The sequence below is a fragment of the Zootoca vivipara genome, chromosome Z2 (assembly GCF_965207765.1).
Source record: "Zootoca vivipara chromosome Z2, rZooViv2.hap1.1, whole genome shotgun sequence".
NCBI classification, from domain to species: Eukaryota; Metazoa; Chordata; class Lepidosauria; order Squamata; family Lacertidae; genus Zootoca; species Zootoca vivipara.
Genome location: NC_142585.1, coordinates 36,669,169 through 36,685,981, shown reverse-complemented (window position 1 = coordinate 36,685,981; position 16,813 = coordinate 36,669,169). Strand labels below are relative to the sequence as shown.

Sequence of the window (16,813 nt, the reverse complement as noted above, 5' to 3'; positions counted from 1 at the left end):
AGGCCATTGCAACAAAGGATTCATATTACATAACCTGGTAAAAAGGAAAGAAAAAAGAAAAATGCTATATATAACAATAAAATGTGCTGTCTCGGGATTCAGCATAACACAATTAAAATGGAACAGATGAGATCTTAATTATATGTTCACACAGGAGGCGCTATTGTCCTTCAGCTGGCGGCCCTCAGTCTCATGGCCCTCTCAGTAAATCTGGCTACCTTCTCTGTTGTCTGGGCAGTCTGGTCTGCCAGGAGGAAAAACAGTATATCCTCGGATGGGCGGCCCGAAATGGCGGATATCAGAGGTGTGATGATCTCATCCCTGAGGTCTTTATATAGGGGACAGAACAGGAGTACATGTGATACAGTCTCCACGCTGCCAACTCCGCAGGGACATAGTCTATTCTGGTATGGTGTTTTTGAGAATCGACCTTCAAGGACAGCGGAGGGTAGCATGTCCAGTCTGGCCAGTTTACCTTTACTAAATAAGTAATGTGAAAGTACCTTTGTAAGATGTGCACAATCTCTCCACCTGAAGGCACACAAGATGATATACAGCATTCATTTTACACATCGTGTTTGCTTCACCATGCAGTGGAAATACAAATTGACACTGGTGACCATTTCAGTTTAGACAGTGGTCATCCTAACATGAGCTCCAACAGAATCACAACATGGTTTTGAAAGAAAATAGGCAACTCCAGAATATTCTCTAGAATAGAGAGAGAACACCACCTGCAGCCTTCAGAGCTGCCTATACTTACGCCTGAATCACATCAGTCAGCTGGACTAACAAGAACAGATGTAAAGAATTGCCACTAAAGTGCTAATTATACTGTGTAGCTGAACAATGACAACCTAAATTAATTGAGTTGCTGATAAATCTGGGAAGAATACAGTAGCAAGGGACAATTCAAGGGGTTGCTGAACCCTGAAGAATTTCGTGCCAACTAGCTAGTAGATTTCTCTTTTATAGCTGTTATAAGTTTATGTCCATTCCGACCTGCTCAGAAATTCAATTCAACAATAAAAGCTTTGCCTTGAAACAAACATTTTCAAACTTAATATAGTTTTATGGACAGGTATAAACAACCCATGTAAAGCATGATTTATAGCCAGGATCTTAAAAGCACTATATCATAGCACTGAAGATGCACAGCAGCTAAAATGTAAAAACCTGTCTTTGTATGACAATGGATCTCCATTAATACATAATCAAACTCATGTGAGGTTCAGGGTTTTTTTTAGAACAAAAAGTTGCTCTATCAAGGGGATAGTTTGTTGCCCACAGCATACACTTTGTTGAGAAATGATCAAATAATTCAATTTGTGAAAGTCTACGACTGGCCAGAATATCAGGCTCAGTTCATTTTTAAAAAGAATTTATATGCCATCCTTCAGTAAAAAATCTTTTCAGAATGGCTTATAAATCAAACAATACAATACAAATTAAAATACACGATTAAACAACAATTGAATCAAACTAAATTGGTGAAGATTTATAAAGGACAGAAATAATGACACACGTGTATTGCACTCACACAAATTTTAGAGGGGAAATTTTTACAAGACGTTAGAACCTTAGTGGCTTCACATGGATAAACATTTAAATGCGGAGATTTATATTTTATTGATGGAGTTCACAAGGTCAATATGTGCCTGCATGGGTTAGGCCTTCAGCATTCCTCCTGTCATTTCTTCATAGAAAAACATTTGATGCATCTATGGGGGTGAAGTGAAACCCCTGAGTTAGCAGAACCAAGGGGACCTCCTTGGGGTGCAAGCCTGAGCTGTGTGTAAGGTGGTCCTGGGCTGCCCAGATTACAAGATCCCTCTCTCAGCCTCACTCAGCCTCCAAAGAAAAGCAGAGCACCAGCTGGGCTTGTAGGAGTTGCCGGAAGGAGATGTGTACAAGGCGCCATCCAGCCACCTCAGGGACTCCACTCTGGATTTGTGTAGGGTTTACTCCTTAGCCTTTTCTCTCCCAACAATGTCCCACCAGACAGTGGGCACAAATTTTTTCCTCTGAGTTTACTCCCAAAGCCATTCTCATGAATGAGTATAGTTGCAAGGCAGCAGAGCTTTAGGATCAGACTTTTCCTTCTCTGAGATGAGCAACCTTCCCAGGTTGACAAACCCCATCTGCCCCTCACTTTTCTCTACAGCACATGCAGAAGCTTCCTTCTTGATTGCTGGACCCACTATTGCTCTCTTCTCTCAATCTGCCGGAGCCTGTATTTGCATGCAGGAGAAGTCCTTAACTCATTGAGGGTTTGAAACCCATCCAGCTACTCACGTGGTTTAGCCGACCAGTCAAAGCAGTTTCCTAGGCTGACAGCTTCTAGGAGCCACAGGTGAGAGCTGAGTGCAGGGTGGGGACCAAAGGTGGACAAACTACCCCAGAAGGAGCATGGCATGTCCTCCACCAGAGGTACTACTCTTTCCCTAACATCCAACTTATAATTCCCATTTATGCCAAATTGGGAAAACGTGCAACAAAGTTTTTGAATTGAAGACAATGAATTTTGCATAGTCTTTTTATTAAGGCTGTGTTATCCTAGAAGGTTTGCGATCTTTCATGTGTGGATGCAGTTAAAAGATTAACTGATAAATCAATAGGGTGGAATGGGATCAACTGCTATCCAAAACTACCATGATAGACTACTTTAAAATCAGCTGAGGATTCCACAGAGCTCTGGAAAGGGGTTTCAATTATTTATGTGCTTAGACTATGCACTGTAAATCCAGCTTAATGAAGTACAATCACTATGTATAAATCTGAGAAACACAGAAAGAGAGGATTGTCTAGAGGAAACCTTGGCCATGCAGGATCGCAATACAGCAGCTACTAAGAACCAACAAATACCCTTAGGAATGAGCTTCGTTATGCTTCTGTACTAGCTAGAGGTTGTAATGTGCATAAAGGCCTTCCCTTGGTAGGCATATGTTTATATGAATGCTGCCCAAAGCTGAAGGCTGAAATGTTTAACCTTTTGTGCCTCTTCTTTAGACTGCTTTGTTAGGAATTTTGAAGGCCAGAGAGTCTGGCCATGGTGGTAAACTCCTACCTCTACTATATCGTTGTTGTTGTTGTTACCTTTATTTCCCACTTTCCCCCAAGAAGCTCAAGGCAGAACACATGGTTTTACCCTCTCCATATTATCTTCACAACAACCTTGTGAGGTAAGTTAGGCTGAGAGCTGGTGACTGGCTCAAGGTAACCTAGTGAGTTTCATGGCCAAGTAGGGGTTTGTACCCTGGTCTCCCAGGTCCTAGACCAACAACATAACCACTACACCACAGTGCAGTTCTTCTCCATAACCCCTCACTCTTCATTCAATTTGAAATACCTGTACTGAACTATTAAAATCTACCTTAAGGCTTAACGGAATGATCTAATACGGACAGTCTCTTGCAGGAAATTATGCACACTTGGTGTGCTCTATGGTCTGTACTAGAGATGACAGGATCTTGAAGCAAAAGTATTTGCTCTGCAGGGGAGTTTGGGGTGGCACTAGTTAATTGAAAGTTCCTTGGAGTGAACTTGTGGAACAGCTTGAAAGGAAAAGGTCCCTGTGATAAATTCCAGTCATGGCTATTATAAGAAAATAAAGTGCCAAATGAGCAATTAAAACGAAAAACTTGTTTTCTTTCAACTTCATGATTTCTGCCTAAAACATCTTTGTGCACCAAAACTTTTGGTTTCTGAATAAAACTCTTCATCAAAGGAAATATTTAATACTTGTTATAAAAAAGGCTTTGCATCTTAGGTGAGCTGGGGTGGAAAAGAAAAGCTCCAGGAGATAATTTTAGTAGTATCAACAATGTGACAAAAGATATGCACTGGGAATTATATTTATTTCTGCTGCTGCTTCTGTTATTTATTTATTTGATTCTTATTGTTTATTATTTAATATATTTTTTATCTGACCTTCTCCTAATCACAAATCTTTTTTATTATGATCATACACAGATCAGCCACTAAATTTCAATCATACAAATACAAATGTTCAGTTTACAGGCCAGCAAAATAATATTCAGAATTGGAAAACTCCCAAATTGTGATTCAAGGTGGCTTGCAATGTTTACTAGAAATAAACCAATCATGCCTATTCTTTCAATGAGTCTCTTTTAGGTAGAATTGGATTCATCCCTGAAACTAAGGTTTCAGACATTTGTGGTCCTACACTTGGATTTTCTAAAAGAAAAGAAAAATGGAGATTATAAGCACCCATTACTAATTGAGAACAGAGCTATGGAGACTTGCCAAAACTGGTGCTAAATAAATATTAGATAGGCACAGCCAAAATCTGCTGTGAAAACTTGGATAGCATCCCTAATGCCAGTACAAGATCCTTAGGATGCCTGCCCAGCCTGCCCTTGGGGTTTATTTGCATGTCTGTTTGTATGTATATACAAATGTGTACACACAAGCACAGGTGCAAAACGCTGTGCTATTACTCCTAACTCACCAGGCATACAAAATTCCAGACAGATTTTGGTCCTGCTAATAAATACAGAGGAAGTCAAATTTGAGCTTACAACAAAAGCATTATGAATACTAGCAGACAGACGGACAATTAAAAGAATATAATGCTAACTGAAAGTGAATGGTTTTGCAGGAAGCTCCAGAACTAACATAATTCACTACATGTAGTATATTGTTCCTCTTGGTGAATCATTAAATCACAAATTAATATACCAGGGAAAACAAGCTTTTTTAAAAAAAATAACCCTCCAGTTCAGTCAATCCTGGAATAGTATTTAAAAAATTGAATATTAGACATCTGACCAGAAATAAATGAAATATGACAACTGATTTTTATTATGACTAAAGGAACTTGCTTCCTTCAAGAGCTGTACTAAGAATATGTTCATATAAAAAAATGCTAAAATCTCAACTGAAGTTGCTGAGAAGCTAAGCAGTTGGTAAGCTATAAATGTGTTTATAGTTTTTCATTTACACTACAATTTGACATTAAAACGAAGCTTCTCTTTTGGTTTGATTCATCTAGGCTGTATGCCTCCTGCGTTCAGATGCTTGTGAAAATCATTTATTTATTTGGCCAGCAGCCATGATCTCTTATGAAAATATGTTTTTGGCTCTCCAAAATTAATATAGATTATGTACATTAGTTTGATGCCACACACATAGGAAGACAGGAAACTGCCTTCAAACTCTATGGCTTTATTTCCTCTTCAGATTAAAATATTTGTGGTTTGGTGCAGTTATTTGTTCCCTAGAATTTTCCATCAAATCTCCATATGCAACCCACAAAAATCTTAGCCGTTTACATTGGTTAAGAGCCAAACAACTCTGCAATGAACTCCAGGAGGTCACACTGGGGGTGGAAGATCTGCTTTCTGGTTCAATGCTACACAGCAAACCGCTATTAAATCTGAAAGGGTGGAATCAGAAGCTATTTGTGATGCCGTGTAGAAGTCAGCTCTTTGCAGTCAAGAAGTCAATAGATTTGCTGCAAGTCCTGTGTATGAACTTTGCAGCTCTCCAGCTTAGGACCTTAAAATACATTTGGTTCAGAAAAGGACAACCAAAATAATCAAGGGGTTGGTACAACTCCCCAATGAGGAATAGTAACAATGTTTGGGGCTTTCTAGTCATGTTGTGGAAAAAGTACTGGATTTTTCCATGTATAAGCCGCCCCTATGTATAAGACGACTCCAATGTTTTTGAACCCAAAGCTGAGAAATTAAGAAGTCACTCCGCTTTTGGGGGGGGCATCACCCTCAAAGTGGTTCAGCTTTTGGGGACGATCGCAGTCCCTGTGGCTCGGCACTGAGGGGACACTGTGCTTTACTGCTGGAGAGCCTGAAGTCTCCCTATGCAGCTGTGTACACTTGCTTTCCTTCTCCAGGGCACTGATGCTGCCTGCCAAGCTGAAGGGTGGAGAAGGCCCTGGGTGCACTTTCCTTGCTCCACTTGGTGCCCTTAACTTTACATGGTTTGTGGTGCAGCCTGGTGCAGCCTGGCAACCCAGCACCTGTGTGTGCGCAAGAAAGAGCGGTGCGTGTGACTGGAGGTGGTGGTGGGGAGAAGGAGTAGGCGACGCTTGTCTCTGGTAGCAAAAGCTTTCATGGCAGCCGTGGAAAGATCAAGAAAATCAAGAAACCTCCAAGAAACCCAAATATTGAAAGATTAAGTACAGACCAGAGAAAGTACTTTTTCACAAAGCTCATAGTTAAACTATGGCATTTCCACCTGCAAGAGGTAGTGTTGGCCACCACATCACACATCTTTAGAAGAGGATTAGACAAGTTCATGTGGGACAAAGCTATCAATGCCTGCTAGCCACAATGGTAATGCTCTACTGGAATTGCAGATGAATGGGTCGCTGTTGTGCTGTTGACCTGCTAGCAAGTTTCCCACTGGCCATTGTGAGAACAGGATGCTAGGCTAGATAGACCATTAACCTGAATCTGAACCTTTACTCTGACAGATGACTTTTAAGCTTTTGCCAGAATTTTCTGATCAATTATTAGTAGTTAAAATTTTTTAAAGCACATGCTTTCCCCATCTCCCACCCAGGAACTTGCCTCTTTGTGTGTGTGTGTACCACCAGTTTTGCTTGTATAAAACTTTAACATACCAGTAACATTGCAGAGGTCCCATTTGGCCTTGATAAGTGGATGGACATTTCAGGAAACATTCTATCAATGCGGCTGATCACATCATCAACGTACCTATAAAATGATCACAAGCATTAAAAAAGAAAAAGACGAAAAGTCTAAACTTGAGAATGTAGCTTTGTACATGGGTAAGCTAACTCTATTCTTTAACAGCTCTATCAAGATCCCCTCATCAACACCCTTGCATTTTTTTAATTGAGTCATACAAATTCCCAACACATTTTTCTACTTTGCCAGCTACTTTTTAGGTTTTACCTGCACTACATGAACTAAAAAAGCACAAATATTATTTCTTCTCCTTCCCTGGAACATTCCTTATAGCCCCTTCCTTCTCATATTCCCTCTCTGTTCTTTAGCACTGCTCTTCTAAATTGTGATATGCTACTGTACACCTGTAGTTCATATGTAGAGACCAACAAAAGTTATGGCAGCGCTTCATGATGTGCATGTACGGAAGCCACCCCCACCATATGCTGTTCTGAAACAATCAAGATTCTCTAAGCAACCTTGTGGTCAAAGCTGCCTGCAAAGGTGCTTTCAAAACAGGGGTTACAGTGGTACCTCTACTTACGAATAACTCTACTTAAGAATGTTTCTACTTACGAACGGAGCTCCGCCCGCCATCTTGGATGCGGTTTAGATAAGATTTTTTCTACTTACGAATTTTTAGATAGGGTTGCTTCGACTTACGAATTTTTTCTCCCAATACATTCCTATGGGATTCGACTTACAATTTTTTTCAACTTACGCATGTGTGTTCGGAACGCATTAAATTCGTTAAGTAGAGGTACCACTGTATATTCAACTTAGTTCTACTCACTGTAGACCCACTGAAACTAACAGGCCTAAGTTCCCTGTGTCTTTTTTTTTTTAATGGTCTACTCTGAATTGGTCCAACAGTGGATACAGCCCATGGACAACTGTATTGCCATGTGTAAGACATTTTAATATGTACAGTCAAGGACCAGTTTGCGCAGGGGTTCTGTTCCCGTCCCCACCCTGCCTCCATTCCACCCAGTTTAGTGACATTTTAAAGGTCACCACAGGTTTGGCACTGTGCTTGTGTGCAACATTCAGATGCAGATTATTTGGCTATTGCCTGTGTACACATTTAAGTTATCTGGATTGGCCCTTGAATCAAAATTCCAAGTAAAACATTTGGCCCAGTAATGGATGGGAACAGTGTGTCTCATCTTTCTGAGCTACATGCCTTGACACACAAATTATCATTGTGCACATATAGCAAAGCTCCTCAACAGACTATTTTAGCACCTGCCCAATCAGCAACTATCTAACTCCTAGTTAAAAGGTGTAAAATAAAATGAAGAGATGAGAAGACTTGTGGGTATCTTGCCCAAAGCAGTAATCCTCCAGGAATGCTGTGCCAGGAAACATACACATTTTTAGCCCTAATTTAGTGTTCATTTTAAGGGTTGGAAAGTTTATCCCGCTATCATAACACTCCATTAACCATAAAATTCACAGGAAGGCAGCCGGCTAGCCAGCCAGCCAACCAGCTAACTCCTTCAGAAGCCTAGAGGATCCCAAGATTACTTCTTAGTAATCCTGCTTTAATTTTTAAATTTTGCCATTAAAAATAATTAAAATCATACTTAGCAAGGTGAAGAATTTTTGCAGAACTCACCAGTTTTTCAAGCAGTGTGTCTATATCTATCTACTGTATCTATCTATCTATCTATCTATCTATCTATCTATCTATCTATCTAATCTATCTATTTTTAATAATTATTATATTAAATTACAGTCCAATAATAGCCACATAACAAGACCAATTTATAATAAAGTTATTAATACCAATTGTTCAAATACGAATTATAGAATTTATATAAAGTGGTGCCCAGTGTGCTAGATTTGATTATTTTCTTTATTTCTGTGTTCCAAAATCTTATTAATTTCAATTACATTCATAATAACCCCTCATACAACAACTGTAATATTAATAACTTCTATTCATGTTGAAACATTAAATGATTTATAAAACTACAAGTGATGAACTCAAACTATATCCTTGTTCTTCCTGTGTGTGGCAATTATTTTGCCCATGGTGGTTCTCCCTGTCCTTGTAAGATGTTATGTCTTTCTTTCCCCCGGTTGTTGCTGTTATCCTCATGCCTTGGGCAGAGCTGATATCCCATTGTTGTTCCAGAGATTTCTCCATTGCTCCATCCTGTGCTTCGTTGTTTTGCAACTTTAACAACAGCTGCAAAAGTCACCCTGCCCCAGTAAATATTACCATTTTTCCTGGGAAGAAGAGTGGTCTGTCGAAATGCAGAGGACTCTTTACAGAACCTTATCAGTTCCTTGGCAGTTGACAGACTCCTTTCATCCTTCCTTCCAACTGAAGATATATGAGCAATTATACTTCCAATTAAATTCAATTCCAAGTCCTCTTAGTGTTATTCAGTTCACTTCGTAAATATCGGTAACAAAGGATGGGGAAGAGTCAGCTCTAAGTTTCCATCGTAAACCTTTTGCAAAATAGAGCTCCCCCCCCCTTTTCTACCCACACAGTTCCGTTATACTGTACTCCATATTTATAATCCAATTTCTTCCATCCTTGCTTGTACGAATATCATTTGAACTAACATTCAGAGGGTTGCCGAATCATAAATGTAGAGAATAAAACTTTTTAAAAAAGAAACTGTAGGCTCCTATCCCCCTCACCGTCTTTTGCTCTGAATGAAGTCTTCTCTCAAGTTCAAACCTTAAAGTCCTTGCAGTTGGTTTGTTCCGCAGTTTGTGATCTCATCTCTTCTAGCACATGCCTGTACTTTAGTCCAATTAAGCTCTAAATAACAGGAGGAGCTCTGCTTGTTAATAGTGGCATTGGAGAGTTTTCAGCAGGTGAAGTACTTTTGCACTTAGCGCCTACCTGCCCCCTGTATTCCAGAGAGCCAAATACCGAGACAAACTGCGAGTGAAGTCCATTCCCCACGTCCCTGGGGGTAATTTGCAAGAATATTTACCCTCAATCATCCTTGTTTTTCCTTCACCAACAATATCTCACTGTTGTGGGAGGTGCCTCTATTAATGCAGAGCAGAACTGGATGCCCTATCTATCTCTATCTATCTATCTATCTATCTATCTATCTATCTATCTATCTATCTATCTAATCTTTAAAATACCTGACAGCTTTTATGAGAAAGGCACCACCTAGCAGGCAGAAGGTGCTTCAGAAGGCTTATATCAGGCCAAAGTGTGGAATCCACCAATTCATTTTGTGGAGGGCTGGGATTAGTACAGAGAAAAATCAAGAATCAAAAGTTAAGGACTATTTCAGAAGCTGCAGCTTTGTAAACTGGTAACATGGTATCTCCCCCTCTCTCACACATATAAACTTGTCCCCAAAGAGAATGCAGAAAGGCAACACTTTAAATGCCTTTCAGTTCTACACTGGACAGATGGCTTAGTTCTTCAGTATGACCTTTTAAAATAAACTGGATTAGATCCAGTGATCCGATGTTAGTGTTATGTTTAGTAGCTCAGGCATCGTTTAAATAGAGTTTCTCCCACAGTGTGTAAAATACATGCTGTTCATTTTTCCACTCCACATACAAAACCTAAGAATTTGCTTTATAGGAGAGACGGGCAAAGAGAAAGAGAGGGAGGGAGGGAGAAAAACAGCTGGGGTTGGGAGAACCAAACTAACTCACCTGGACCCGCTGAGGGAAAAGATATACAGTGGTGCCTCGCTAGACGAAATTAATTCGTTCCACGGGTCAATTTGTGAAACGAATTTTTCGTCTAGCGAGTCCCAGTTTCCCATAGGAATGCATTGAAACTTAATCAATGCGTTCCTATAGGCTCTGGGGGACTGGCAGCGGCATGCAACGGGGCTTCGGAGAAGGTCTCCGAAGCCCCGTCCGATGTCGGCTGTGTGCAAGGCGGTGGGGGGAGAAGCTCTCTTCTCCCAGCTACCGCCTTGCCTGCCTCCCCCAACATGGAGTGCAACTCTGTGTGCGGCTGTGTGCGGCGAGAGGCGACGGGGGAAGACCTTCTCCCGCCGTCGCCTCTCGCCAGCCTCCCCCGACACGGAATATAGTCAATATAGACAAACAGTGAGCTAGAGGGATGAATGGTCTATTTTAATAAAAGGGAGCTTCCTATCCTCATAAATGCATGCAGCATGTGGGAGACCTATTGCCACTTACTACCATTCTCAGTGCCAAGGTATTTTAATGGCAAACTTGTTTCTATTAGGAATATTATTTTATTTACAACATACTGATTCCTGGTGGGCAAGGAGAAGCAATGCAATGCTCATTGAAGAGGATGAACTGATGCCCCAAACAGCACCTACTGCATCTGGTACTAAAAATGGGCCATAAACAAAACTGTCACAATTCTCGTAATGCCAATTTGAAAACTTCAGATATAGTTTATTATTCCTGGGGTGAAAATAAAGAATTTAATTCAAACAGTGCCTCTTAAGCAAGCACAAGCATGTTTGCAAGTGCGGCTCTGCAGCAGGTTTTCCAGTGACATGAATTAACAATAGTTATTAAAGCAGTGATCTCTGCCACCTCTTGCAAAATGACACTTCATGCTTGGAGAAGCAGTGAAAGGATCTTCAACGAATTCTCAGGCTGTGAAAGCCTCTCCCAGATGTGAATATCAGCCAAGAATGTGCATTTTGAAGACTGAAACCTCTCTGCAGAGCTCCATATCACAAAAAATATTTGGATCAATGGCATTTCTAAAAAACACCGGTTTCTTCCCGGTGCTGGAATGCATGCTTTACAAACTGAAGGTTCCCCAGAGCCAACTCTGTCCCAACATCACCAGATGCAGCTGCCAGAGTACTGTCTTTTGGTTCCACTTAGATCTTGCACAACACCTGTTTATTTAAACAATTTATATATACTAGTTAACTAGAATAGCCAGGAAGCGGAGTACAATAAATAATTATATACAGATAAGGTACAAATTGGTTAAAATGGTAGAATTAGACCAGTTAAAATGAGGGCTATGCTCTGCCTCGTTGGGAGGCAGGGATGCTTCTGCATACCGGTTTGCTGAAATCCACAAATGGAGAGTGCTCTTTTATTCAACTCCTGCTTGCAGGTTACCCGTAGGCATCTGGTTGGCCACTGTGAGAACTGGATGCTGGACTAGTTGGACCACTGGCTTTATCCAGCAGGCCCTTTTTATGTTCTTAAAAGAGTCTTCAGTAGGTGCCGGAAAATCAACACCAAGCAGGCCTGTTGGACCTCACCTGGAAGGGAGTTCCAAAAAATTGCTCCCACAATACTGAACAGAAGGTTCATGATGGGTATTAGCCATGAGGGACCACTAAGAGTGACATGATCAGACAGAAGAAGAAGAAGAAGAAGAAGAAGAAGAAGAAGAAGAAGAAGAAGAAGAAGAAGAAGAAGAAGAAGTTATTATTTATACCCCGCCCATCTGGCTGGGTTTAAAATACAATAATCTATTAAACATTAAAAGCTTCCCTAAACAGGGCTGCCTTCAGAGGGATCAGGCAGTCCTTGTGGTATCCTGCTAAGGGCCTTTTAAAACAATACCTTGGTAAAAAATAAAATAAAACTAGCCCCACACTGAATTTTTAAGAGCTCACATGTCAAAATTTTAAATATTCAAAGCTAACTTGATTTCTATTCCTAAAAATGACACATTTTCTACCAGAGTGAGGTTTTTCTTTTTAAAAATCAAGCTGTATTAACATCTGCTCGTACAGAGACATCGACATCTTGCCATTTCTAAACTTTATAGCAGCCAACAAAATTATCTTTATTCATTTAGTTAAAGAGAGTCATACTCCATGTTCCTGCTCTTCAAGGCAGTCTTCAAGGCAGTTTTCAACCAACAGAACCATCGTATCCAAATATCACCAAAAATCAAAGAAATGTCATATAAAAAATGAAAAGCAGCAAGACTAGCAAATACATTTATCCATCAAAGGCTTGGTAGAGTAAAAGTTTTAACTTGGTACCATGCAAACAGAAGAATTGGCACCAAATATTTCTGGAGGAAGACTCCCCTAAATGGGGTGCTACTACAGGAAAGGCCCTTCCCAGGTCATCAAATCTAACGTTGGAGAAAGGGGCACATAGACAAGTTATCTCCTCATATAGTATTCGTCACCTACACCATCAGCACCCACTGCTGCCTGGCTGGCTGGATTAATCTAAAAACTAAAGCTATAATTAAAATTATGAGGTTAGTTAATTACCAAAAGATGAAAATATTTGGGAATCCAGAGCTCCACAATGGCAAGTGGGACCACTTTGCACCACCCAAACATGCAATTAGGGGGATCAGATTCTGGTATGACTATTGTGAACAGGCTGACAGGACTGCTGCCACATAATATGGCGGCTGTTTCCGAAAAAGCCCCTCCTTGGTGCAAACTGCTGCGCAACCCCTCCATCAACCTTCTGTCTTGCAAGGAGCTCTTGTGGATCACAAATTTTATTTATTTATTTATTTATTTATTTATTTATTTACTGCTTCCCTACAACTGACTTTAAAAAAAGGCTGCAATCTGTTGTATGGTAAGAGTGAACCTCATGCAACTCAGTTGAACAAGTCTGAGTAAATAGGTATAGGGCCACACTGCAGACTTTCTACAGGGGAGCTGCAGGGAGAATGTAGTTGGTTAAGGGAGCTGTGGACTCAAACAGGTTGAAAACCTCTGTGCTAGAGGATGGTGGAGTACTAATAACAATGCTTTCTATCTCAGTCAGTTTTCTATTTGCTTGAGGTGCAACTTCAGAGTCTGGTAAGAAGCTCATCAATTGGCTAAAGTGAAATCAAGAACAATTAAGGGTAGGAAGTTTGGCCAAGATCTGCTCTCTCTGTAAGGAGATGCCTTTCTCAGAAAGATCTCACAGTCTATATCAGGCATCCCCAGACTACAGTCCGCGGGCCGGATACGGCCCGAAGGACACAGTTATCCAGCCCGCAGCGCCCGCCGCCCCCCGCTCTTACCGGCGCGGCTGCCCACTTCCGGGTTGCAGGAGCACCGGAAATAGCTTGCACACATGCGCAAGCGTCATTTCTGGAGCACTTCCGGGTCGGAGGCCCATGCGCATAAGCTATTTCCGGTGCTCCTGCGACCCGGCAGTGCTCCGGAAATAGTGTGCACGTGTATGGACGCACGCTCTGGCGTGCTCCCCCGCCCTCCGCGCAATTGGCACTGCAGGCACCGGCCCAAAGTGCGGTAAGTTTGGAGACCAGCTTGTACCCATCCACTCCTGTCCAGGTTATGAGAGCAGATAGGAACAAGAGGAGAGATGATAATCCTGTTGAAGAGATCTAGGTGGCAAGGCCTTTCAGACATAGGAGCGCATCTAATTAACTTTTGCAGTGTGTCTCTTCCAAGCATATAATCAGTGGTTTCCCCTTCTTGAGTGACATTTCTACCCTACGTCTCTTAACAGGAGAATTTAACCTCTTGACATTTGATCTGAATATCTTTATTTTTCCAGTATCATCCATTATTCATTATTGAATTGTTGTTGCATATGGCAGCATGGAGGCAAACAATGCAGTTTGTGTCAAGAACAACGGTAATAGTATGCATCTAATGGAGTGTAGCGGCATATGCTGCCACGATAACTACTTTTGAGAATTGTTTAGAAGGGGAATGAGATCCCCTTCAATACTTAACACCAATCCATGTTTCAAATACCAGATAAGGGGCCACTGAGGTTTTAAATCTGTGTCTTTCACTCATCCTGTGCTTATAAGATTCATTAAGTACCATATTCTTCCGTGTATAAGACGCCCCCATGTATAAGACGAGCCCTATTTTTTGAGCCCAAAATTAAGAAATAAATATTTTAAACACCAAACAGAACAGCTTTGATATTTTATTAAATATTCAAAACACCAGTGTATTTAGTACCGTATATTTAAACATCAAACAGTGAGGCAAGCTGTGTAATGGAGGCTGCTCCTGTCAGCTCAGTGTAACTCCACTGTAGCTGCAGCTCCATTTCTCCCGCCTGTGTGTTGCACTTTTGTCTTGGTATTTACAGTATGTACCGTATTTACTCCACGAGCGCCGGCAGATGTGAATGCTGATTGAGGAGCTGCGATTACCAGTGCTGCCTGAGTGCGCTTGGGGAACGGGGAGTCTGGGTAGCCAGGAGGCGGCTGAGGGAACCAGGTGGAAGGGACAATGTCCAGAGTGGGGGCTGCTGGGGGAGAGTACCAGACCAGGGTTTGTCGTGGGGCCAATAGTGAGGGGAGGCTGGGGGGGGGAGAGAATGGATGGCAGTATGTATTTATTTATATATTTAATTGCAACAGTCTGTGTATAAGATGACCCCCAATTTTAAACTTTAAAAATTTGGGGGAAATATCATATTACACATGGGGAAATGTGGTTATATAAATCTCTGGCCACTGTGGTAAGGAGCTCTTTTAACTATTGAGATAGGCAGCGTACTTAGTTAGCAAAAGTTTTCTTTCTTTAAAGAGTTAAGCTGCCTGCTAAGGCAGCGGCCTCTACCTAGTCCAGCAATATAATTCATTTTGATGCATTCAAAGTGGTGCTTTATAGATGCTTTTTGAGCTTCCTGCTTCTTTTGCCAGTCTAGGTCGAATTCAAAAGATGCCTCCCCTCCTTGTGGGTGGAGACTTGGTGTTACATTCCTCTTGAGAGAACAATCAGATGAAAGGGGTACTCCCATCTAAATAAATGGCTTAAATTCTCATGATTAAACGTTGCAGCACAAATCCTGCAAAATTGTGATTCTTTGCTCTTCCCACTTCAGGCTGCCTGGTGTGCGCACTTCTCTTAAAATGGCATCCTCTATGGAAAGGCAGAAATAGCTTTCTGGGTCTGTTGTCAACATTTTGTTTTTATTTGCATCCTTACAAATGATTCAAAAGGAACATGTAAAAAAGCACAAGAAAAATTAAAAAGATAAACTACCAACAACTAAAAACAAAAACATCATCCAGAGGGAGGGGACTAGATTAGTTCCTGAGGGTTTATTGCATTCTCACAATTTTATAACTCCACATGCATATCATCACATTTTGTGATCATACATCCAATCAGAACCTGAACTGTTTGTTTTTCCCTATAAGATTAGTTCCTGATCATGGGGTTCAAGCCATATATGGTGCTGATTATTTTTTTTAGAATGCTTTAAATTTAGAGATTCACGAACAAGGGACTGAATAGAGGGCCCTTTCTTCCTGCTCCAACATTCTGGCTTTGGATTTTTCTGGTTTGTTAAATCGATTACATTAAACCAGTGTTTCTCAACCAGTGTGCCTCCAGATGTTTTGGGACTACAACTCCCATCATTCCTGACCACTGGTCTTGCTAGCTAGGGATGATGGGAGTTGTAGTCCCAAAACATTTGGAGGCACACTGGTTGAGAAACACTGCATTAAACAAGAGCTCCCTGGTTCAGACAGAATAGGCAACTTTGGCTTAATATGAGCCATGATCTTCATGCCAAAATTGGCATACAAGGGGGAAGTAGGAGACCTTGGCCCCAACACTTGCTTATGGTTTCATAAACTGTATTTTATGAAGTTGCAAGCATTCATCTGAATCAGGCTTATGTGCAATAATCTCAACATTTCTGTTCTTCTCAGTCCATCATTAACTTCTCTTCTAGGATCCCACATCTAAACTTATTGCTATCAGCACAGCAAATGTTATAATAATACAGCAATACAGCAATATGGATATGAGAATGTAAAAAGTGGTTATCCAGGAAAACATAAAGCTGCTTTACAGTAATTACCAGAAACTTGTCTGAGCCTTTAACTATTATCTGTGTGTTTACTGAAAATTGATATTCATTCTTTTAGAGAAAGAACTTGAAAGGGAAAAAAACTCCCTATCTAAGATTGTCAGCTGTAAGTGGTAATGGGATTTTAAGAACACATACTTTCCTGTTAAAACTTGTTTATTAAACTGTCTGTTTTTCAAAACAGACCTTGTTTCACAGTCAACAATAAGTTTTGACAGCTGTTATTCATATCACCTCCAACAAAAACACTATATATGCAATAAAGCAGACCATAAACCCAGGAGAAAGGTGATAGTTTACCTTGAAGGAATTAAGAAACAAATATTTGTATACTGATATTTAGGCATATTCTCCAGCGAATTTGTTTAAATACACTTCCCCTCACTTTTGCTAAGCACTGCAGA

At 40.8% G+C, this 16,813-nt stretch overlaps 1 protein-coding gene across 2 annotated transcripts in view; it reads right to left on the bottom strand.

Annotated features, from left to right (window-relative positions):
* The window catches only part of MED27 (mediator complex subunit 27), a 176,050-nt gene that overhangs the window by 55,750 nt on the left and 103,487 nt on the right, over positions 1–16,813 (bottom strand). For both annotated transcript variants that reach the window (XM_035112590.3, XM_088664792.1), the window contains exon 4: positions 6,608–6,701. In XM_035112590.3, the coding sequence (XP_034968481.1) occupies positions 6,608–6,701 (94 nt within the window). The remainder of the gene's footprint in view (positions 1–6,607; positions 6,702–16,813) is intronic.